The sequence below is a fragment of the Oryctolagus cuniculus genome, chromosome 4 (genome assembly GCF_051225735.1).
Source record: "Oryctolagus cuniculus isolate XC-2025 breed Fujian yellow rabbit chromosome 4, ASM5122573v1, whole genome shotgun sequence".
NCBI classification, from domain to species: domain Eukaryota; kingdom Metazoa; phylum Chordata; class Mammalia; order Lagomorpha; family Leporidae; genus Oryctolagus; species Oryctolagus cuniculus.
Genome location: NC_142870.1, coordinates 140,345,845 through 140,369,925, shown reverse-complemented (window position 1 = coordinate 140,369,925; position 24,081 = coordinate 140,345,845). Strand labels below are relative to the sequence as shown.

Here is a 24,081-nt window from a genome sequence, read left to right as displayed (position 1 = left end):
GTACAGCAAGTTAAGTGCTACCTGCGATATAGGCATCTCATTTGAATGCCAGTTAGAGTCCTGTCTGCTCCACTTCAGATCCAGCTTCCGGTTAGTGTGCCTGAGAAAGCATTAGAAGATGGCCCAAGTTCTTGGGCTTCTGTGACCCATGTTGGAGACCTGGAGTTCCAGACTCCTGGCTTATTCCTGGTCCAGCCCAGCTGTTGTGGCCATTTGATGAGAGAACCAGCAGAAGGAAATTCTTTCCCTGTCCCTCCCTCTCTATCTCTGTAACTCTTTCAAGTAAATAAATAAATCTTAAGAGAAATGATTGTTGGATGTGGCAATAGGGAAAGCATTAGTGACCTCAGCTAGAGTTGTTTGAGTGTCGTTGTGGGGTCAGAAGCTTATGGAGAGGACCAAAGAATGAATGGAAAGTGAGAAATGAGGTTGGTGACCAGAGATGGTGCTCTTGAGAAGGGAGTGTAGAAATGGAGTGATAACAAGAAGGAGGTGATCAAGTCAAGGGAGCTTTTGTTTTTTCTGTTTGTTTACATTTTTAAAATTGGGAAATTCCCATGCTTGCTTATGTGCTGATGGGAAGTATCCACTAGAGAGGAAAACTAATGCTGACTCAGGAAAGAGGAATTAATAAGAATGAAGTCTTGAAGTGGAGCTGGTGGGATGGGGTTGCCCTTTCCTGGGAGTAGGAATGCAGTAATGTGGTGTGATGTCACATGTCTCTTGACACACAGCTTTTCCCTTCAGTCGTACCAGTTTGCTTTAGATCAGGTCCATCTTTTTGTAATCACTAGTGTTTTTTCTTTTTTTAATGTGCTCCATGTAGTATGTTATTTGAGATTGAGTTCATTCTGTAAGGCTTAGCATAAAAAGCTGGTAATAGTTAACACCAATTTAAATTTTTGTGCCAACAGGTGAAGCGAAAAATTTATTGCCATATCTTGGACCCAACAAAATGAGAGATTGTTTCTGTACTATAAATTTGGACCAGGAAGAAGTTTATCGTACCCAAGTTGTTGAGAAATCTTTAAGGTTGGTTAAAAAAATTGGTAAATTATCCCTTTTATTATATATATTGATTGATAAATTTTATGCGTTTTTGAGATTGTAACCAAAAAGACTTTTCCTCATCTGAAACTTTGATATTCTCAATTTGTTTTTAGAATTCCAGGATCTGAGTTTGAGGCAGCCTGAATGTTCATCAAGCTAAACTGACCACCTCGTACTTGCTTCCTTCTGACAGTAGCTTTGACCAGTGGTCATCTGGCGTTTGCTTAGTAATATTCCAGTGACTAAGAAGTTCACCACCTCTTAAGCAGCTTATTCAGTCTTTGAGCTGTTGTGTCTCTTGGAAAGCTCCTATATTTAGTTGGTTAATGTTTTAAAAAAAGGAGAACCTATGTGCCAGTAACTCTGGATTCTATTACTTCATATATCCACGGGGACAACATAGATGCAGTACTTCCTTTCATGTGGCTTTTCATTGCCTCAAAATGTATCTTCCTCTTAGTTGCAAATTCCTTGGATTTCTAGAGGACAAGTATAGTTCATCTTTCACATGACACTCTATCAGGTTTTTGAAAAGAGCTATCATATTGCCTCAGTCTGTTCTCTAGGCTAAATTTTACCCATTTATTTGAACTTTCCTCAAAGTACATCATTATTTTATTTCTCTAAATAATAAATTACTAAAAGTCCATACAAATAACTTAACTTAGTGGTACATTTTCAGGTAATGAATTTGTAGGTAGAATTCTTACCTTTGAAAGTGTAATTGCAGTTGAAAATGTCATGGTAAATTTTAATTTGTGAACTTGAAATGTGCCACCTCTGCCCTCTAGCATGGTTTGTGGACATGCTTCTTGTGCAGAGCTGTGCTAGAAGGATGCAGGACACAAGCACAAGGTGTTGTTGGAAAATTGGCATGTGGTGGATAGAATATTGAGTGACTTGTTCCAGGGATCTGATTTTTTTTTTTTTTTTTTTGACAGAAAGAGTTAGGCAGTGAGGGAGAGAGACAGAGAGAAAGGTCTTCCTTCCACTGGTTCACCTCCCAAATGGCTGTTACGGCCGGAACTATGCCAATCTGAAGCCAGGAGCCAGGTGCTTCCTCCTGGTCTCCCATGCGGGTGCAGGGGCCCAAGCACTTGGGCCATCCTCCACTGCCTTCCCGGGCCACAGCAGAGAGCTGGACTGGAAGAGGAGCAACTGGGACTAGAACCCGGCACCCATATGAGATGCTGGCACCACAGGCGGAGGATTAACCAAGTGAGCCACCGCGCCAGCCCCAGATTTTGTTTTAAGTTTATTTTTATTTGAAAGGCAGAATGGCAAAGAGGGATGAACAGAAAGAGAGTTCTTCCATTCGCTGATTGACTTCCCAAATACCCGCAACAGCAAGGGCTGGGTGAGGCTAAAGCCAGGAGCCCAGAACTCTGTGTCTCCCATGTGGGTGAGAGGAACTCTAACACTTGCTGCCTCCCAGTGTCTGCATTAACAGGATGCTGAATCAGAAGCAAAATTGTGACTTAATTCCAGGCACTGCAGTTTGGGATGTGGGTTTCCCAAGCGGCAGCCTAACCTGATGAACCACAATGCCTGCTTCAGGAATCTGGTTTTTGATGTGTGTGTGTGTGTGTGTATCTTTTTTTTCTATACACTTGCCTTTTTTTCTGCTAAAGTTTCATTTTATGTCTTTATTTTCAAGTTTTGTAATTTTGAATGTCAGTATAGTTCTTCATAGGACAGGTAGTATATATAACACTGGAAATACTTTAGTAATACTGAGCATCTTTAGTCAGCTGTCCCTGTTTTATTAGAATTTTCATGACTATTTGTATTGATAAATTTATAAATATGTAATTTACATTTATAAATGATGAAACTGAGTCACTAACAGGCTGAAGAATTTATCATATAATTAAGTTAGAAGCAAAAATTGGGGACCTTAAGCATTTAAATCTCTATTTGTTGCTTTTATGTACACTGATTCTATATTATATAGTATTCAGTAAACAAAACTTAATAACTGTAAGTTGACTCCTCCCCATTCCTCCTACCCTCCCTGTCTCTATTACAATTTTTTAAAAATATTTATTTATTTGAAAAAGGCAGAGTTAGGAGGAGAAACAGAGATATCTTACATCTACTGACTCACTTCCGAAATGGCTGCAAATCCGAGGCTGGGCCAGGCCAAAGCCTGGAGCTAGGAGCTTCTTCCTGGTCTCCCACATAGGTGTAGGGGCCCAAGGACTTAGGCCATCTTCTGCTGCTTTCCCAGGTGCATTAGCAAGGAGCTGGATCAGAAGTGAAACAGCTGGGACTCGATCTGGTGCCTAAATGGGGTTTTGGTGCTACAGGGCCATGGCTTAACCTGCTATGCCACAATGGCAGCCCCTCTACTATAATTTTTTTTTTTGGACAGGCACAGTGGACAGTGAGAGAGAGAGAGAGAAAGAGAGAAAGGTCTTCCTTTGCTGTTGGTTCACCCTCCAATGGCCACCGCGGCCAGTGCACAGCGCTGATCCTAAGGCAGGAGCCAGGTGCTTCTCCTGGTTTCCCATGGGGTGCAGGGCCCAAGCACTTGGGCCATCCTCCACTGCACTCCCTGGCCACAGCAGAGAGCTGGCCTGGAAGAGGGGCAACCGGGACAGAATCCAGTGCCCCGACCGGGACTAGAACCCGGTGTGCTGGCGCTGCAGGCAGAGGATTAGCCTAGTGAGCCACGGCGCCGGCCTCTACTGTAATTTTTAAAAGAAGGGGAGAGATGTTTGGCCTGGTGGTTGGGTCACAGGTTGGGTCACAGTTTGAGACACCTGAATCCAATTCGGTAGTTCTTTGTTTTGATGCCATATAGGTGGCTTCTGACTCCAGTTTCCTGCTGATGCAGATCTTGTGAAGCAGACATGATGGTTTCCATGACTGGATTCCTGCCATCCATGTGGGCTTGATTTCCACCTGGCCCCAGCTGTCACAGGCATTTGGGGGATGAACCAGCAAATGGGAGTTCTCTCTCTTTCTCAAATAATTTTTTAAACCTCAATTTGTTCCTTTATTGTACAGTTATTCTGTATTACACAGTAATCAGTGATAAACAGAACTAACTAGTAATTTCTATAAGTTAAATATTTGTGATAGTTTCTAAAATATAAGCTTATAAATGTGTAAGTAAAATTAGCATATCATTTCTTTTTTTTCTCTTGCCTTTCTGAGTATTTGTGCTGGGAAAACAATAAAACCAGTTTTATTTTTCTAGATGCATAGCAGCTTGTAAATTATTTTAAGGCCAGCTGTAATTAGATTAGATGCTGTTGGATTCTAGGAGCAGCCCCTTCCCCTACCCCCAATGTTTTCCCTTATGTAATGGAGTGAAAGAATCAATCTCTTTTTTAAGATTGATTGATTGATTGATTTGAAAGGCAGAATTATAGAGAGAAAGAGGAAGACACAGAGATCTACTGGTTCACTGCCCAAATGGCTGCAACAGCAGGGGCTGGGCTGGGCTGAAGCCAGGAGCTTATTGTGAGTCTCGTGTGTGTGTTAGCTCGTGTGTGAGCAGGGACCTAAGCACCTGGGCTGTTCTCTGCTGCTTTCCCAGGCCATCAGCAAGGAGCTGGATGGAAAGTGGAGCAGTCAGGACTGCAACCGGTGCCCATGTAGGATGCTGGCTTCATAGGCAGCAACTTAACCTGCTACACCACAATGCTGGCCCAAGTGAAACAATCTGTAGTAAAACATCTTGGTCTCCTGGTTTTCAGTTCAGTGTTCTCTACCTTGTGAATGTTGTGATAAGCTGTTAAGCCAAAAGTCAGTACATGTCATTTAGATCTTTTATGGGTTGTGGATAGTCTGGATACAGAGTTTTTGTAGCAAATGAGTAGGAGTTAGATAAGGAAGTTATAGCTTCTAAACCTCTCCTTCAAATCCTTTTAGGAAATAGTTGAGTAATAGCAGCACTACTCATACCACATCAGGAATTTCCTCAGGAGTCATACACATGATAATAGGTCAGTGATAACCAGTACAGAGTTGTTTTAAAAACAATACAAGTCTAATCACAGCTGCTGCTTGTCAATGTTTTTTTTTTTTTTTTTCATTTTAAAGATTTATTTATTTATTTGAAAGAGTTACAGAGAAGGAGAGGCAGAGACAGAGAGCGAGAGCGAGATCTCCCATCTGCTGGTTTACTCCTCAGATGGCTACAATTGTCAGGGCTGTACCAGGCCAGAGCCAGGAGCTTCATCTAAGTTTCCCAATGTGGGTGCAGGTGCCCAGTGACTTGGCCCATCTTCCACCGCTTTCCCAGGTGCATTAGCATGGAGCGGGATCGGAAATGAAGCAGCTGGGACTCAAACTGGTATCCATATATGGGATGCCAGCATTGCAGGTGGTGGCTTTATCCACTACGACCCAGTGCCAGCCCCTTCTTGTCAACTTTTTTAGAGTTTTCTTCAAATGGATCGATCGATTATTTTATAAAATAAAGCTGTGAGCTCCCAGTTGAAGAGATTAGGTTGTTGAGATTGCAGTGATACAACTAAATAATTCTCATGTTCTTAGTTGGTTTTAGAATTTACTTTAATATTTACATGTGGTATATGAAGGACACTTTCCATTTCATAATTGTTTCTAAAATGATACAGAGGAGAGAAGTACCTACACATTTTATGTCTGCCTAATAGTTTTTTTCATTGATTTTTGTGTAAACACTAATTAGAAGATGCTAGTTGCATTGACAGACCAACTTTAAAAAGTTTACTTTGGCTGTATTTGAAGTAAAGGATATGCAGAAGTTGAGCAGGTGCTGTAACAACTAAAAAGCTGAGTCTTTTCTATACAAGGTCAGAAATGACTTCTGAAGGAACATTTTAGCTTTTCTAATGCCATCTAAAGATATTTCATCCTAGAAACACTTTAAAATGAACCATTGTTTAAATGAAACTCATTCTCAGAAAAGAGATACTTGACAAGAGATGTTCACTAGCATTTCAGAGAGTCATGTCTTCATGTAGGAATTTAAATATGAAGGCATCTCAAAAATTTATGGAAAATGAAAGTAAAAGATAAGTTTATTGTAGTGCAAAAAATTTGGAGATCCATGCGTAGTTTTTTCATGATAGGTATTTTGCTTTAACTTTTTGAATATTCTCCGTAACATCAAAGTAGCATTATTAAAATGAACATATAAAAATAAGCTACTCATAGGAGAAATTCTTTATAGTTTAGGGGTAGGCAAAGATTACTTAGGATGTAGAAAGCACTAATTTTAAAATCTCTGTTCCAGGCCAGCGCCGCGGTTCAATAGGCTAATCCTCCGTCTTGCAGCGCCAGCACACCGGGTTCTAGTCCCAGGTGGGGCGCCGGATTCTGTCCCGGTTGCCCCTCTTCCAGGCCAGCTCTCTGCTGTGGCCAGGGAGTGCAGTGGAGGATGGCCCAAGTCCTTGGGCCTTGCACCCGCATGGGAGACCAGGAGAAGTACCTGGCTCCTGCCATCGGATCAGTGCGGTGCGCCAGCCGCAGCGCGGCGGCCATGGCGGCCATTGGAGGGTGAACCAATAGCAAAAGGAAGACTTTCTCTCTGTCTCTCTCTCTCACTGTCCACTCTGCCTGTCAAAAAAAATAAATAAAAAATAAATTTTCTTGATGATCTCTTTTAAAGAACAGAGACTTTTTTTTTCTTTTGAAATGTTTTCTATATTGATTAGGGTAGAGATTATACAGATGTATACATTTATCATGTTCCATTTACTAGCATAGCTAAAAATTTTTTAAATTAATTAATTTATTTGAAAGCCAGAGTTAGAAAGAGAGGGAAAGACAAAGAGAGGTATTCTCCAAATGGCCACAACAGCCTTGGGCTTGGCCAGGCTGAAGCCAGGAACTAAGAGCTTCCTCTGGGTCTCCCATGTGGGTGCAGGGACCCAAGGCCTTGGGCCATCTTCCACTGCTTTCCCAGGTACATTAGCAGGGAGCTGAATCAGAAGTGGAGCACCTGGGGCTCAAACTGGCACCCATATGGGATGCCGACGTCTCAGATAGCGGCTCCACCTGCTATTGCCACAGCGCAGGCCCAGAAGAGCTAAAATTAAAAAGATTGTCAAATACCAAGATCTGGAACAACTGTAATTCTCTCATACATTGCTAGTAGGAGTGTAAAATGGTCAGCCACCATGGAAAAGAGTTTGGCAGTTATAAACATTTCATCTACCCTTTAACTCAATAATTCTCCTCTCAGTTACTTATCCCAAAGAATTGAAAGCTTATGTCCAAGAAAAGCCTTGTATAAAAATGTTCATAGCATGTTTACTTTTAATAGTTTCCAAACTGGAAACAATTCAAATGGCATCACTAGGAGAATGGATTGTAGAATACTGTGCAGTAGTAAACTACTATATATAAGTAAACTACTATATATGCAATAACATGGGAAAAATCCTGCAGACATTAATGTTAGTGGAAAAAGCTGGATACAGGAGTACATACAATCACTCATTTATATGAAATTCTAGAAAAGATGTATAGTGCTAGAAATCAGATTGCTGGTTATCTGTGGCAGGTGTGGTGGAGTGACTGCAGAGAGGCATGCGGGAACTTTGGGGAAGATAGCAGTGTTCTGTATTTTGATTGGGGTGGAGGTTATACAGATGTATACATATATCAAAAGGCATCAACCCTAAATGGGATGTAATTCTATGCAGTGTATACCTCAATAAGACTGATTATAAAATAACCTGTTTCAATTTTTAAAATGTATTTTTAAAGTAATATTTTAGGTAACATTACTCATTTTAGGTGCTATGTATTATTGTGATTCATATGGCTTTACATATTTCTAAGATGATGAAGTGAATGACATTGTCCTCAGCTCCCCTTTATGTCCACTTTCAGTAAACATTGATCCCAGGCAATTACTGTGTCCTCTGTCCACAGGACTTTGGAAAAACTTTCTGTTCCAAACACATCCTGGCAACTGAAATCCTGTCAGTTCAGCCTGCTTTGTATAGGGTATATCATTGAAAGTTAGCATTGAGAATGATTTCTTTGCTTCTGTAGAGTTTTTAGTGTGTAATTTCACTGATTTTATTGAAAGTAGTATTAACAGCACAATTACTGATAGTGATACTAATCAGTTATTTATTTGCTATTATAAAGTAATGAGCTTCCTCTCTTTTCTCTCTAGCCCATTTTTCAGTGAAGAATTTTACTTTGAGATTCCAAGAACTTTCCAGTATTTGTCATTCTATGTTTATGATAAAAATGTTTTACAAAGAGATCTTCGTATAGGTATGTGCCATTCATAATTATCTCTTATCACAGCCTTGATATTAATATTTATTGTTTCTCTATAAAATATTAAATAAACTGCATAAAAATATGTGCTCAACATTTATAGCCATTTTCTCTAGATATCATGTTCAGTTGTGAATTTGATTTTCTAAAAATTTATTTATTTGTCAGACAGATATATAGAAGGAAAGATTCCATTTGCTGCTTGACTCCCTAGATGCTCATAACAGCCAGGGCTAGACCACGATCAGGAGCTGGAAACTTAATCCAGGTTTCACATATAGGTGGCAGGGACGTAATTACTTGAGCCCATCACACCTGCCTCCCAGCGTCTGCGTTAGCAGGCAGCTAGAGGCAGAAGCCAGAGTTGAGCATTGAACACAGGTACACAGATGTGGAGTGTGGGCATCTTCACTAACTTCTTAACCACTAGACCAAATGCCCACCGTGTGGATTTGACTTTCAGCTTTTATGTTCAGCTTAGATGACCCTTCTCAAAGAGACCCTTGCTGAGCCCTTACTCACTGTGTCATATGTTACTATGCTACCTGATGGCCTCCTTTCCATAGTTCTCATTTATGCTTGTTCATTAGTTCATTGTTTAAAATCTGGGTTGTCTATATAAATGTATTTTGAGGGGTAGGGATTATGTCTCAGAGTGCCTTATATTTAGCAAATGTTCAGTAAGCACTTATTGAATAGTTCAAGTAGCAGGTTTTTTGTTTTGTTTTGTTTTGCTTTGTTTTGTTTTGTTTTCTGACAGGCAGAGTGGACAGTGAGAGAGAGAGAGAGACAGAGAGAAAGGTCTTCCTTTTGCCGTTGGTTCACCCTCCATGGCCGCCACAGCCGGCGCGCTGCGGCCAGCGCACCGCGCTGATCTAATGGCAGGAGCCAGGTACTTTTCCTGGTCTCCCATGGGGTGCAGGGCCCAAGCACTTGGGCCATCCTCCACTGCACTCCCTGGCCACAGCAGAGAGCTGGCCTGGAAGAGGGGCAACCGGGACAGAATCCGGCGCCCCGACCGGGACTAGAACCCAGCGTGCCTTTTTTTTTTTTTTTTAAGATTTATTTATTTTACTTGAAAGAGTTACGCAGAGAGAGAAGGAGAGGCAGAGCAAGAGAGAGGTCTTCCATCCGCTGGTTCACTCTCCAACTGGCTGCAACAGCCGGAGCTGTGCTGATCTGAAGCCAGGAGCCAGGAGTTTCCTCTGGGTCTCCCACACGGGTGTAGGGGCCCAAGAGCTTGGGCCATCTTCTACTGCCTTCCCATGCCATAGCAGAGAGCTGGATAGGAAGTGGAGCAGTCCGGACTCGAACCGGAGTCCATATGGGATGCAGGCACTGTAGGCGGTGTCCTTACCCGGCACACCACAGTGCTGGCAGTAGTTTTATATATAGAGATTGCAGTGTTGATTCCTCCAAAGACCTATATTTTGAGGTTTTTCTTACAGATGCTTGCTACTTATTTCCTTCAAATCTCTGTAATCTGGTTTCTTCATTTTCTGACAAACATCATTTTTGAAATTTGCCAAAATTATTTTAAAGTAAATCAAATAACATTTTAAAATTGAGGATTTTTTCCTTAATTATAAAACTATCATGTGTTCTAGTGATTACTAGTGACACTGCACAAGAACAACTACAGTTTATAACTTGGTATATTTCTTCCCATTCTTTATCCCATGTACTTATCACACTTTACTGTTCCATTTTTTCCTTTTTCGTTTATTATATTAGTATCCTTTTCTTGTATCACTAATGTATTTTTCAAAAACGCTTGCCATATAATATATAAAATCTTTTGTACAAAATATATGATAACCACTACCTTGTTGATGAACATTTGTTTCCTAATTTTTGGCATTTTTTTCCTTCCGCATAAATTTTTGTAGATCTTTTTTCTTTTTTCCTAAATGAGGGAACGAGGAGAGGGAGAAATAGCAAGAGAGCACTCCTATCTTCTGGTTTACTCCCTGAATGCCTGCAGTGAGGCTAGGCTGGGCCAGGAGCTGGGAACTCAGTCCTGATCTCTCACATGGATAGTAGGAAGCTGGTTACTTGAGTGGTCACTAATGCAGAGTGTGTGTTAGTGTTATCTTTCTGGTGAGTTCTAAAAAGTGTACCATTTGTTATGCAGAGTAATTTATTTGTAGCAAGTAAGGAGCTGAAGCTAAGAATCAAACCCAGGTACTCTGATGTAGCATGGAGACATAACTGGCTTTTTTGGGGGTTAACTTAAGTATTTATTTATTTTTATTTATTTGAAAGGCAGAGCGTGAGAAAGAAAGAGAACGCACGCTCTTCCAACCACTGATTTACTCCCCAAAAACTCCCAACAATCAGTGTTGGACCAGGCCAGAGCCAGGAATTCCATCCAGATCTCCATTGTGAATGGTAGGGACCCAAATACTTGAGCCATCATCTCTGCTTCCCAGGGTGTGCATTAGCAGGAATGCTGAATCGGAAGTGGAGGCGGGATTCAGTTCTAGGTGCTTTGATACAGGATCTGGGCATCCCAAACAGTGGTTTAATGCTTTGTACCGCAACACCTGCCCCTTAACTGGCTTCTTAACCAACCACTAGGCCATATGCCTGCTCCTATTCATAAATTTTTAACATTTTTAAATTTTTCTTTTGTCATTAACTCAGAAGGGTTGTTTTAGTTTTAAATTTTGAGCTATTAGAAATTGAATTCCTTTAATTTTGAGTTTCCCATTTGAGAATTTAACAGTGAGAAAACATTTCTGGAAGTGAAATTGGAGCTAGAGTTGATTAAACCATCTTTTAAAAATTGTTTTTTAATTTTTTTAAAAGATTCACTTATTTTTATTTGAAAGACAAAGTTACAGAGAGGCAGAGGCGGAGAGAGAGAGAGGTCTTCTACTCACTAGTTTACTCCCCAAAAGGCCACTATAGCCAGAGCTGAGCTGATCCAAAGCCAGGAGCCAGGAACTTCTTCCAGGTCTGCCATGTGGGTGCAGGACCCCAAGAACTTGGGCCAACTTTTGCTGCTTTCCCAGGTGCATTAGCAGGGAGCTGGATTGGAAGTGGAGCAGCTGGGATTCAAACCGGCCCCCATATGGGATGCCAGCATTGCAGGCTTTACCCACTATGCCATAGCACTGGCCTTTTTTAAAAAATTTTATTTAAGGTGTACAGATCTTGTGTATTTCATATATACAGATTTAGGAACATAGTTATACTTCCCACCCTACCCTCCTCTCACCCATACTCCCACCCTCCTTCCTCCCTTTCCTATTCCCACTCTTAATTTTTACAAAGAACTATTTTCAGTTTACTTTATAATCATGAGATTAACCCCTCACTAAGTAAAAAGTTCACTGTTCCTTAACAGTAGAGACAAGGGCTTTAAATGATCATCAAATCTCAAAATGTCAATTTCACTCCAAAACATTACATTTTAAGTACTCTATTAGTTACAATAGATCAGGGAAAACATGTGGTATCTCTCTTTCTGGGACTGGCTTATTTCTTTAAGTTTAAAGATTTCTGGTTACATCCATTTTGTTGCAAAAGACATGATTTTTTTTTTAAACTGCTGAGTAGTATTCCATAGTGTATATATATATCATAATTTCTTTATCCAGTACATCAGTTGATGGATATCTGGCTTATCTTAGCTATTGTGAATTGAGCTGTGGTGAACATGGGGGTACAGATAACTCCTTCATCTGCTGATTTAATTTGTTGTGTTAATTCCTAAGAGTGGGATTACTGGGTCATATGGTAGATCTATTTCCAGATTTCTGAGGTATCTGTATACTGTTTTCCACAATGGCTGTACCAGTTTACATTCTTACAACAGTGGAATAGGGTACCTTTGTCCCCACATTCTTTCCAGTGTTTATTGTTGATTTCTGTAGGAGAGCCATTCTAACTGGGGTGAGGTGAAACCTCGTTGTAGAGAACTATCTTTTAACCTTAAAGTCTGAGTGTGTGCACTAATTGACTATAGCGTTAAGAGTTTATTTTTGTTTTCAATTATATAAATATATGGATATCTTTCTGTAAAAAATATTAAACTATGGCATTATAGATAATGCTAAATTTACTTTTCCTACTGCCCTATCCAAATCTCTTTCCCCAAAATTATCAATAAGGAGCATAATTTTTCATATTAGTTATCTGTATATGAGTAGTTAGTATAAAAACTGAATTATGAATTAATTAAAATCTTGAGACCAAGGTCCATACTGCAAAAAGATAGGAAACTGTAAAGTTAAGGCATCCTTACTGTGTAATATATTTTCCTAAGGTATAGGATCGTCTTTTCTGTAAAAGGAAAAAAGATAAATTTAGGTATATATTTCCATTTCCAATAATTATTCTAATAATACTGAAATTAAAATATAAATATTATAACTCCTAATGTGTATATTCTACTTAATTTATTTTTCAAGGAATCTGGAGTTTAGACAAGTGAACTATAAGCTAGTAGCCTTCAATGCCATTTTTTTTTTCTTTTCCCCTGCTTCAGAATTCTACGGAGATAAAAGGTTTTCACTAGAATAAACTAAGAGACCCGAATTTCAGTCATATCTTTATTGTTCTCTGTGTGACTTGACTTTCTTAGGCCTGGCTCATCTGTAACATAAGGCTAGATTCCAGATAGCTAAGGTCTTCCAACTCTTTGAATTATAATTTGTTACAATTTAGCCGTTAAGGGTCATCTACTGTTCAGGTATTACCTATGACTACTCTTTTGATGTCTGTTTGCACAGAGACTGTAACTAGTTATCTCTTACTTCATAACAAACCACTCTAATATATCATGGCTTAATATAGCAACCGTAGATTAATTTACAAGCCTGTGGGTTGTCATTTTATGCTGGGCTCAGCTGGATGATTCTTCCAATGGTCTCACCTGAAGTCACTAATAAGCTGTTATTTGGGAGACTGATTGGAACTGGATGGTCTGATTTATGTACTATGGTTGATACTGGTTATTTTCTGGACCCTGCCCTCCACATGATCTCAGGGTTCTAAGAGGTCAGGTTCTTGTCCTGTATCACAGGTGCTCATATCTCACGGCAAAAACAAGTCAACCCCAGAGATAGTGCTGGAGGGGGACCACACAATGGCAAAGGTACAGGAAGCATGGTTTTTTGGAGGCAATGAATATAGCTTTCTGCCACTTAAACCCTGTTACCCTAAGTTGCTACATGCTGCCTTTTTTTTTTTGGACAGGCAGAGTTAGAAACAGAGAGAAAGGTCTTCCTTCTGTTGGTTCACCCCCCAGATGGCTGCTATGGCCAGCGCACTGCGCCAATCTGAAGCCAGGAGCCAGGCGCTTCCTCCTGATCTCCCATGCAGGTGCAGGGCCCAAGCACTTGGGCCATCCTCCACTGCCTTCCTGGGCCACAGCAGAGAGCTAGACCGGAAGAGGAGCAACCGGGATAGAATCCGGCGCCCCACCTGGGACTAGAACCCGGGGTACTGGCGCCGCAGGCAGAGGATTAGCCTAGTGAGCCACGGCGCCGGCCTGCCATTGGTTTTGAATTGCTGTTGTTGAGTATTCTGCCAGAATTTGTTTAGTCTCCTGGTCCTTTTTCGCCTTGTATAGGGTCACATTGGTGTCACTCCATTTCTACTAATGCCCAAGTAGGAATAGGGCTATCAAGATTTTGTCCATTGGTGATCTGTTTAAGACTGAAATTCCTAAAATGCATTCTATCTAAAAATGGAGCCGAGGACAACACAGTATTATTGATGGCAAGAAAATGCTGCTTAAAAGTGATACTGGAAAACTAAGAACATTTAGAGATAACATAAATGGTTTCTGTGCCCACAGTTCCTTCATTTCTTTTTGTGTTTCCTCTCCTTGTGTGATTTTTAAGGAACTAATACAGCATTTGGTGTGTGTATGTTCCGTTTTGAGTTCCTTCTGTCTCTGAGCTTGTCAGGACAGTGAGGAAATGAAATAATACCTTCAAATGATTTGTTGGGAAGTTTGTTCTTGGGTGATTTTTTTGGTTGAGGTTAGTGATTTCCTGGCTAACGAAATAGTGAGTTAACTTTGTTTAAAATAGTAAACATTGACCTAAAACAATCTTGATTTTTGTTTTTTAAGATTTATTTATTTGAAAGGCAGAGTGTCAGAAAGGAAGAGACAGAAAGAGCTCTTCCATCTGTTGGTTTACTCTCCAAATGGCCATAATAGCCAGGTCTGAGCCAGGAAGAAGCTGGGAGCCAGGAACTCCATCTGATCTCCCTTATAGGTGGTATGGACCCAAGTACTTGAGCCATCTTCCATTGCCTTCCCAGGCGCATTAACAGGGAGCTGGATTGAAAATGGAGTAGCTGAGACTCGAACTGGGATTCCGGTATGTGATGCTGGCATCACAAGTGTCAGCTTAACCTGCTGTACCACAGCACCAGCCCCACAAAATAAGTGTTTAAGATCATTAGAACCAAAAGTTATCTTTGATGCAGAGGAGGCATATCAGCTGTAGAAAGTTCAAATAATGAACCCAAGATTACACTAGGCTACAGAGTTAGTGTTTATGTTGGAAGGAACATGGAAAGGCATACATTGATTGTGAAATATGGCTTTAGTACTTGTTGGTTGGCAGGTTTTTAAATATTGCTCAGTTTTCACTTTTGTAAAATGGTGATTAGACCCTTTACCTCCAAGACTGTTACAATAATTAAGCAAAAAATACATATTAATGTCTACCACCTGGTATATTTTCATTAAGCACTGACTTTACTTTCAATTCCTTGCTCTTTCCACTGTATCAGATTGTATACATCTTACATTTAATGACTTCCAGTTTGTTTATCAAAATGATAGTTTTCTTTTTTCTTGGATTTAACTTGTATTTCAGAAATTTGTTCCACCCTTTTCCCTTCCTTATACTGGCTGCATTCACTCTCTTACCTTTCTCTTTCATTCTGTCTTTCTGCCATGCTTTGCCCTGTTTTATTTTCTAGGGATGATACCATTATTTTTTCACGACATATTGCCTAATAAAATGTAGGACCTGTTGTAGGTATATTACCAAATGACTTCAGATAGTTTCTTGGTACCACGTGATTTTCCCTGCTTCTTCAGGCCAACTAGCCTCACGCAACTAAATCTTTACATATCAGAAACTGAGTCCTTTAAAGGAACTTAAGAATAAGAGCTATGAGGGGCCAGCACTGTGGCGCAGTGGGTTAACACCCTGGCCTGAAGTGCCGGGATCCCATATGGGTGCCAGTTCTCGTCCCGGCTGCTCCATTTCCAATCCAGCTCTCTGCTATGGCCTGGGAAAGCAGTAGAAGATGGCCCAAGTCCCTGGACCCCGGCACCCGCATGGGAGACCCGGAAGGAGCACCTGTCTCCTGGCTTTGGATCGGCGCAGCTCCAGCCATTGTGACCAATTGGGGAATGAACCAGTGGATGAAAGACCTCTCTCTCTCTGCCTCTCCTCTCTCTGTGTAACTTTTTCAAATAAATATTTTTAAAAAATTATATGTCATATTTGCAATTTGTTCTTCAGTGGTGTAGAAAAAGCATCAAATACATTAGAAAAAGAGAAGTGTGGTAAATATTAACAATTAGGCAATCCAGGTAAAAAATATGGAAGTTTTATGTACTGTTCTTGAAACCTTTCTCCAAGTTTGAAATTATTTCAAACTTTAAAGAACATCTTAATGTTTATAACACATTGATTTTTATATATATTTTATATATTTAAATATATGTAAGTATATTTAAAGATTTATTTTATTTATTTGAAAGGCAGAGTTCCAAAGAAAGACAGAGAGACACCTTCTTTCCACAGGTTCACTCTGCAAATGGCTGCGCTAGGCTTAGGCCAGTCTAAAACCAGGAGCCTGGAACTCCATCTGAGCCTCCCACTTGGGTGGCAGGGACCCAAGTACATGGGCCATCTTGCACTGCTTTCCCAGGCACATTAGCAGGGAGCTATAGGAAGTGATACAGCTGGGATTTGAACTGGAATGCTGATGTCGCAGGCGGGAGCTTAACTTGCTGTGCTACAATGCAGGCCCCAGATTTTTAGTATATTCATAGAGTTGTGTAACTATTTTCACCAGTTAATTCCAAAATAAAATTTTAACAATAGTTTTCATGTCATTCTTTTCTTTTTCATTTGATACACATAAGTTGACATAACATGACAAAGTTTCTTTACATTTTTCTTAAAATTTTCAAATACTGAATATTGAACCAAAAAACCAAGTTATATAGTAGGTCAAAGGGTTCTTACTTGACAAAGTGTAAGAAAGTGATCTGTTTTTAACTTTTGTTGAAGCTTTTTTGTAGAATCTTGGAATAAATAATCGTCATATGCAAAACTGTGTCTACTTAAATATTGAATTGAGGAAGGAAATGCTTTGTATAACAAGACATTATAGTAAGAACATTTCTGCTTCTTCCTCTCATACTACTTTGTTCATTGTACTGTATATTTCCCTAAGAGAGAAATTCTTTAGGGAACTGTCTTAGTTTTTGTATGCACTGAAGCAACACAGTGCTTGCTATTTTAATAAGTGATTTTTAAAAATGAAATTGTTTTCATCATCGATCTCCAAATTTCTTTTCAATTTTGTTGGTGGTTTATGATTCTCTTTTCTCTTAATTGGAACTTTAAAATTCTTAATTCCAAATATATCTGCTTAAAATTAACCTGAACATAGAATTTATTGATAGTATTAAAGAATTGAGAAGAGTTGGTTCCACTGCCATTGTACATAGCTTTTTGTACTGAATGGATTCTGGGTAAAAGCATGAATCTGAATAAGTACTAAAAAGTGTAGTTGCTTATAAATACAACTGAATTTTTATCTAATCCTCTGATTCAGAATGATCCAGAGAAAGGTCTGCCAAGGGGTAAAGTGAAATGATATACTTTCATGTTTAAAATATAGAAAACTACTTTATAAAGAGATTTTTTAAATTAAAAAATTTAGGTATAAATTATTTTAAAATATCTTCCACTAAGTACATATAACAGTACTAATGAGACTTAGGAGTATACAAAATATGTTTTCTCATATTGTTTTATTTATTTTCTACAGGAAAAGTAGCCATCAAAAAAGAAGACTTGAGTAACCACAGTGGCAAAGAAACTTGGTTTTCACTACAGCCTATTGACTCTAATTCAGAGGTTCAGGTAAATATTAAGGTGTAAGTAATGCTGGACATTGTCACATATGGAAAACGAGTAAAAATAAATACATATGTACATGCATATGTAAAAATACATACTTACATGCATGCATACCAGTTACACCAGTTGATGTAGATAGAGCTTTTATACTGTGTTTTAAATTCTAGCATGAAATATGAACCTTTGGGTAATACGGAGCTGAAGGAAAATGGCTTTGCCATATGAATTTGAGAATGATGCATGTGCATATGCAGCATGCATAGGTTTGAGGGGGATTGTATTATGGAGAACATTCCTTTTTCTTCCCTCAGTTTTTCTGTTTGAGTCTTGGTAGGAAATTATTAATTTTTTAAAAGGGTAGAAAGCTTTAAGGGAAAAGATGTTTTATTAACTCTGACCTTCAGAATCCCTTGAAGTCTGTTATTTTATTTATTCTGATCAGGATGCACTGTTTATGCTCTATTAAGCTGCCCTTGGGAAAATGTTATTCATTCAAACTGTGCCTGATCCCACCATGCAGAGCCTTCATTCCCACCCACCCTTCTGTTGTTCACCTCTTTTATTTGAAAGGGTATCATTACCCTTATTAATCTTCCTGCTTGCCAAAGTTAAGAGGCCTTTTATAGTGTCTGTATGTGAATAAAGATGTATGTTTGGCCACATAGATGAAATTTCTATTTCTCCAGAGAGGTTTAACTTGTTATGTTTTCTATATATAAAAGAATCTTTCTTTTGTCAACCTGTTTATTTACAAAGTATTTTAAGGGTTGTGAATTTATTTCCCAAGGGCATAACTGCAAAGAGGAGTCTCATCTAAGAAGTTATAATTTGCACTGTGACTCAGACAGACATTTAAGACAAGAAAAAAGCACTGCACATGCACCCACAGATGATTTGCAAATAAAGTGCCTGTGTCTCCATTTCCTTATAACCTCTCAAGCATTCTCTGATGAGATTTTTTTTTTTTTTTTTTTTTTTTTGACAGGCAGAGTGGACAGTGAGAGAGACAGAGAGAAAGGTCTTCCTTTGCCGTTGGTTCACCCTCCAATGGCCGCCGCGGCCGGCACGCTGCGGCCGGCGCACCGCGCTGATTCGATGGCAGGAGCCAGGAGCCAGGTGCTTTTTCCTGGTCTCCCATGGGGTGCAGGGCCCAAGCACCTGGGCCATCCTCCACTGCACTCCCTGGCCACAGCAGAGGGCTGGCCTGGAAGAGGGGCAACCGGGACAGAATCCGGCGCCCCGACCGGGACTAGAACCCGGTGTGCCAGCGCCGCTAGGCGGAGGATTAGCCTAGTGAGCCGCGGCGCCGGCCTCTGATGAGATTTTTTAAAAAGGTTTATTATTTTATTTATTTGAAAGAGTTACAGGGAGAGGTAGAGACAGAGATAGAGGTCTTCCATCCAATGGTACACTCCCCAATGGGCCGCAACGGCCGGAGCTGCGCCGATCCAAAGCCTAGAGCCAGGAGCTTCTTCCAGGTCTTCCACACGGGTGCAAGGGGCCCAAGGACTTGAGCCATCTTGTACTGCTTTCTCAGGCCATAGCAGAGAGCTGGATGGGAAGTGGAGCAGCTGAGACTAGAAACAGCGCCTATATGGGATGCCGGCACTTCAGCGTTAACCTGCTGTGCCACAGCACCAGCCCCTGATGAAATTATTGAAAGATTAGAATCTGTACACTAAAATCTCTCCTTAAATAACAAAATATAACTCATGATTTTCCTGTTTTATCCATTCTACCCCATTTTAATATTCTTTTCTTTACATCTGATGAGAATTGTTATTTAGATCATAGTATTGTAAGCATTCCAGGTGAAAGGCAATGTGAGGAAGTAGAAAGAGTTTACATTAGAAGTAAGAAAATTTAGGTCCTACTTTCTATGTGTGATTTAATGAATTTAAATTTCATTTTTGTTAAGTGAGAATAAAAGTATGTTTCTTACATGCTTGTAAGAATTAAGTGAGGTATCTTTAAGAGTAAAGTTGAAAGCTGTTAATTGTTATATGTATGTAAAATATCTGTTTACCATCAGTCAGTTGGCTTACTTTTCCCCCAGTATGTCTTAACCAGAAGACAGATGGAAAAGTTTTAAAGTACCAGTTTTTCTTTTTAGTAGTTTTAACAAAAGGTGATATAACAAATGGCTTTAAAAATTTGGTCTAAAATAAGATTTGAGGATTATTTTAAGATAATTTATTAAGTGCATTCTTAGAAACCAGTGTAAGTTTGCTGAAGGATTTAAGTGTGCCAGCTCTCCAAAAGCAGAAATCTACATTATAATTTTAATGTAATTCTTGGAGATCATATTAGAGACTGCACTGGGATAGAGACTTTTATTTGATAGTATATATAAAACTGATCTTTGAAACATGAAAATTCTGGAAGCAGCATTTACCTATTAGGTATAATGTTGTCATTTTAAAGTTTGCTAGAAGTTTTCATGAGCATGATTTATTAACCTTTATAGCTCTTGTGTCTTAAAAGGTAGTATTTTCTAAGATTTGCCCCACTATTTAAAATAAATTTTAGAAGGAAGAGAAGAGGGATGCATATCACTTTTTAGTTTAATATAACACCATTGGGAATATTGTTGTCTGGCCTCAAACTGATCTGGTGATACTAAAGTAACTTTGTGCGTCTAGAAAAGCAACCCATGGTTCACATAAATCTGACTTTGTTAGTACTTTGTTTACCTGCTTATGTATTTATTTTATTCAAAATGCAGAGAGTAAAGGAAATACCTTCCATCCACTGGTTTACTCCCCAAATCCCTACAAAAGCTAGGGCTTAGACCAGCTAAAGCTAGGAGCCTAGAATTCAATCCAGTCTCCCATATGAGTGGAGGGACCCAGCTACTTGAGCTATCGTCTGCTGCCTACCAGGATGCATGCTATCAGGAAGCTGGATCGGAAGCAGAGCTCAGCCTTACCCTTTGCACTTGGATGTGAGATATTAGTGTCCCAAGGGGCAACTCAATTGTTGCATGAAATACCCCCCACATATAAATTTTATAAAATTTGATAAAAATAACTTAAAAATTAAGAGCAGTTGGTTAGGGCAGTATGTGAAAGCTATGAGACAGTGAGTCCAGTAGGAACTCAAATAATTGCATTGAGTAATTAAAACCATAATATCAAGCACAGTACTAAGTACTTGAATGTACATTGTCCCATTTATTTTTTAATACGTGAGGTAGGTAGTATTACCTCTGTTTTACAAATAAGATAAATGGGATTCTCAGAGGTTAAATGAGTTCTACAAAGTCACAGAACTGCTCACCCGTGGAGTTGTGATTCCAAAGGAGAACTGTCTGATTATAAAATTCCTGTCCACAGTTCTTTGCTACCTTTCACTGTTCTGTACAGTTAGTCATAAAAAGTCTTGGACAGGGGCCATTGTTGTGGAATAGTAGGTAAAACTGCCACATGTGTGCCAGTTTATGTCCTGGCTGCTTCATTTCCTATCTAACTCCCTGCTGATGGCCAGGGAAAAGCAGCAGATAGCCCAAGTATTTGGGCTCCTGCTACCCATGAGGGAGACCTGGATGAAGCTTCTTGCTCCTGGCTTCAGCCTGGCTCAGCCCTGGCTATTACATTCATCTGAGGAGTGAACCAGTGGGTGGAATATTGCTTTCTCTCTAACTCTGATTTTCAAATAAATAAACCTTTAAAAAATAATAAATGAAAAAATCTTGGACAGATTAAGATTAGGAGGATCATTTAAATAGTATCGGAGTAAAGAGAACAAAATCCTACTCAGATAAGCTCAGGGAAAAGGGAGGGGGCATTGGAAAGTTCTAGGGAGTTTCTTGGAATTTGTAAGAACTTCACTGTGGAGGCCTGCAGGTTAAGCCACCGCTTGAGATGCTGGCATTCCATTATCAGAGTGTACCATGAGTCCAGGTTGCTCTGCTTCCGATCCAGCTCGCTGCTGGTGCACTTGGGAAGGCAGCCAAAGATGGCCCAAGTTTTGGGCTCTTGCTTACCCTGTTGAAGACTAGGATAGAGTTCCAGGATCACGGCTTTGGCCTGACCCTACCCCAGATGTTGCTGTTATTTGAGCGATGAACCTGTGGATGGAAGATGTCTCTATCTCTCTCTCTCTCTCTGCCTTCCAAATAAATAAATAAATCTTAAAGAAAAAAAGAGCTTTATTATGGCCATTATGAGCTAGAAAGTTTTCAGGTACTTGCAGAGGAGCTGTTTGTTACCTTTAGTGGGAGTTAGGTTCTTAACAGCCTAGATAAAATTCATATACATTAAAATTATTTTTGAAAAGACTTTGATATCTCTAAATGTATATTAATTTTTTTTTGGTTAACCATCACATAAAATAGTTGAGTTGCATGTGGTGCCACAGTGAATGAAAAGTATATACTATATCTTTAAACTCTAGACTCTAGCTCAGTGCAGTAGTAGATACTGCAGGAATCACAGTGGGAAGTTAGACCCAGTGATTCCTTTCTTCCTCTTCAGATGCTCACCGTGCTGAGTATACTGTGTCATGTTTTTTCTTTGTTATTTTGCAAAGTAAATAGTTAATGTTTTCTTTTAAGCTTTCCCTCTCACTGTAATAACTATTCACTTTGCAAAATGAAAAGAAAAAAAACACCCTTTAGTAATGAGATTCCCTTGTGTTCTTTTTGTATGTCTGATGCGACAAAGAACTAAAATGGGTAGGCAGTAAGTGCAGCAGTTAAGATGTTGCTTGGGTTGTCCACATCTTATGTTGGAATGTCTGGGTTCTAGTACCAGCCTCTGCTACTGACACCAGCTTCCTGTTAATATGAACCCTGGTGATGGCTCAAGAACTTGAGTCATTTTCACCATGTGCACAGCCTGAATCGAGCTCCAGATTCCTGGCCTGGCTGCTGTGGGCGTTTCAGGAATGAACCAGCAGATAGAAGATCTTTGTGTCTTCCTATCTGTCTTTCAAATAAAATGAATAAATAAAAAAAAATGAAAAATAGGAAAGTTCATGTGGACCAAGTAACATTACATGTTTATGATCAGACCTGTTTTAGTTCTTTGTCAGATTCCTGTCATTACTTGTTTGTGGTTAATACTCTGTTTTCTCTTGGTGTTTTTAAGATTTTATCTTCTGTTTCCAGCAGTTTTACTATGCTGTGTTTATTCTTTATACTATATGTGTTCTTAGGAACGTTTGAATCTGTGGCTTAATGTCTTTCATCAGCTTTGAAAAATTCTAGGCAATTATCTCTTCACTTACCTTTTTTCCTGCCTTATTTTTCTACTGGCACTCTAGTTACATGAATAATGGATCATTTTACCATGTCTCATATGTAAGTTCTTTCCCTGTCTGTGCTTCACTGTGAATTTTTTTAATAGATTTTTAAATTTATTTATGTGAGAGGTATAGGTACAGACAGAGGAACAGACAGAGAGAAAGGTCTTCCATCCAGTGGTTCACTTCTCTGATGGCTGCAACAGCCAGAGCTGGGCCAGTCCCAAGCTGGGAGCCAGGAGACTCTTTCTGGTCTTCCATGCGGGTGCAGGGGACCAGACACTTGGGCCATCTTCTACTTCCATCCCAGGCCATAGCAGGGAGCTAGATTGCAAGAGGAACAGCTGGGACACAAACGGGCACCCATATGGGATGCTGACACTGCAGGTGGAAACTTAGCCAACTGTGCCACAATGCCAGCTCCCCACTGTGAGTATTTCCACTGACTGACATATCCCCCATTTCACCAGTCCTCTTTTCAGCTATGGCGACTTTGCTGTTAAGTATATCTTCATTTTGATTATTACTTCAAAGTTTTTCATTTGATTTATTTAATGGTTCCAGTCATCTGCTCAATTTTTCACTTTGTATCTTGTAAATTGGTGCCCTGATTATTTTTTCACCTGGGTTTTTCATTGTATCTTCTGGAATGTTTAGTAATTTCTAATAGTTTATTTGACATTGAAATAGGAAATATAAGATAATTTGAGACTGAGTTTTCGTTTTTCTCCTCCAGAGGAGATTTATGATATCCTACCAGCAATGTGTATTTCCTTTTCATTGGTCAGAACTGTATCCTGTAGCTATCCTTAGCCATTCTCTCTGGCCTCAAAGGAGTCTAGAAAATGGCATATTTTGCTGGAATTAAAACTGTCCCCTCCACAAAAAAAAAAAAAAACAACTATAAAAACACTTGTTTTGCTATAACCCCAAATCTATAAAATTATAGGCATAAGTAAAATGAAACTTCAATGTGAAAAAAAAGGAATAATTTTTCTAAATGTTCACAGATTTGGGTTTCTGATAATTTGGGTTTGAACTAATTTAAAATTTTTGTTCATTTTCCTAAAAGCAACATAGTACAATAATAGAAACTTTGAAAATCTAGAGCAAAAAAGAAAATCTTCTGAAATCCTACCAACCAAAGCTAATTTCTGTGTATCAGTAGATGATATTGTAGAAATTACAAATTTATATTTGTACATAAATTTATATTTTATTTTATATTTTGTAAAAATTTATATTTTACTTTGTAACTTATTTCTTTTAGTAAGTATAATGTACATATTTCCCTGTTAACATAGAATGAGGTGTTTTTTAGTTTAGAAATAATTTTCTTTTTTTTTTTTCAGGTTTATTTATTTAAGAGGCAGAGTAAAAATAATTTTCTTAATTTAACTCATAGTGCCCT

At 39.2% G+C, this 24,081-nt stretch overlaps 1 protein-coding gene and 1 long non-coding RNA gene across 14 annotated transcripts in view; one reads left to right on the top strand and one right to left on the bottom strand.

Moving 5' to 3' along the window:
* The window catches only part of LOC149127135 (uncharacterized), a 563,175-nt gene that overhangs the window by 365,332 nt on the left and 173,762 nt on the right, over positions 1-24,081 (bottom strand). The window lies entirely within an intron of this gene.
* Positions 1-24,081, top strand: part of RASA2 (RAS p21 protein activator 2) — a 126,173-nt gene that overhangs the window by 27,939 nt on the left and 74,153 nt on the right. For 10 of the 12 annotated variants that reach the window (XM_070072739.2, XM_070072737.2, XM_070072736.2 and 7 more), the window contains exons 2-4: positions 915-1,032; positions 8,180-8,283; positions 17,335-17,429. In XM_070072739.2, coding sequence (XP_069928840.1) covers positions 956-1,032; positions 8,180-8,283; positions 17,335-17,429 — 276 coding nt within the window. In that variant the 5' untranslated portion in view covers positions 915-955. The remainder of the gene's footprint in view (positions 1-914; positions 1,033-8,179; positions 8,284-17,334; positions 17,430-24,081) is intronic. The other 2 variants (XM_070072738.2, XM_089331129.1) reach the window with 1 other exon arrangement.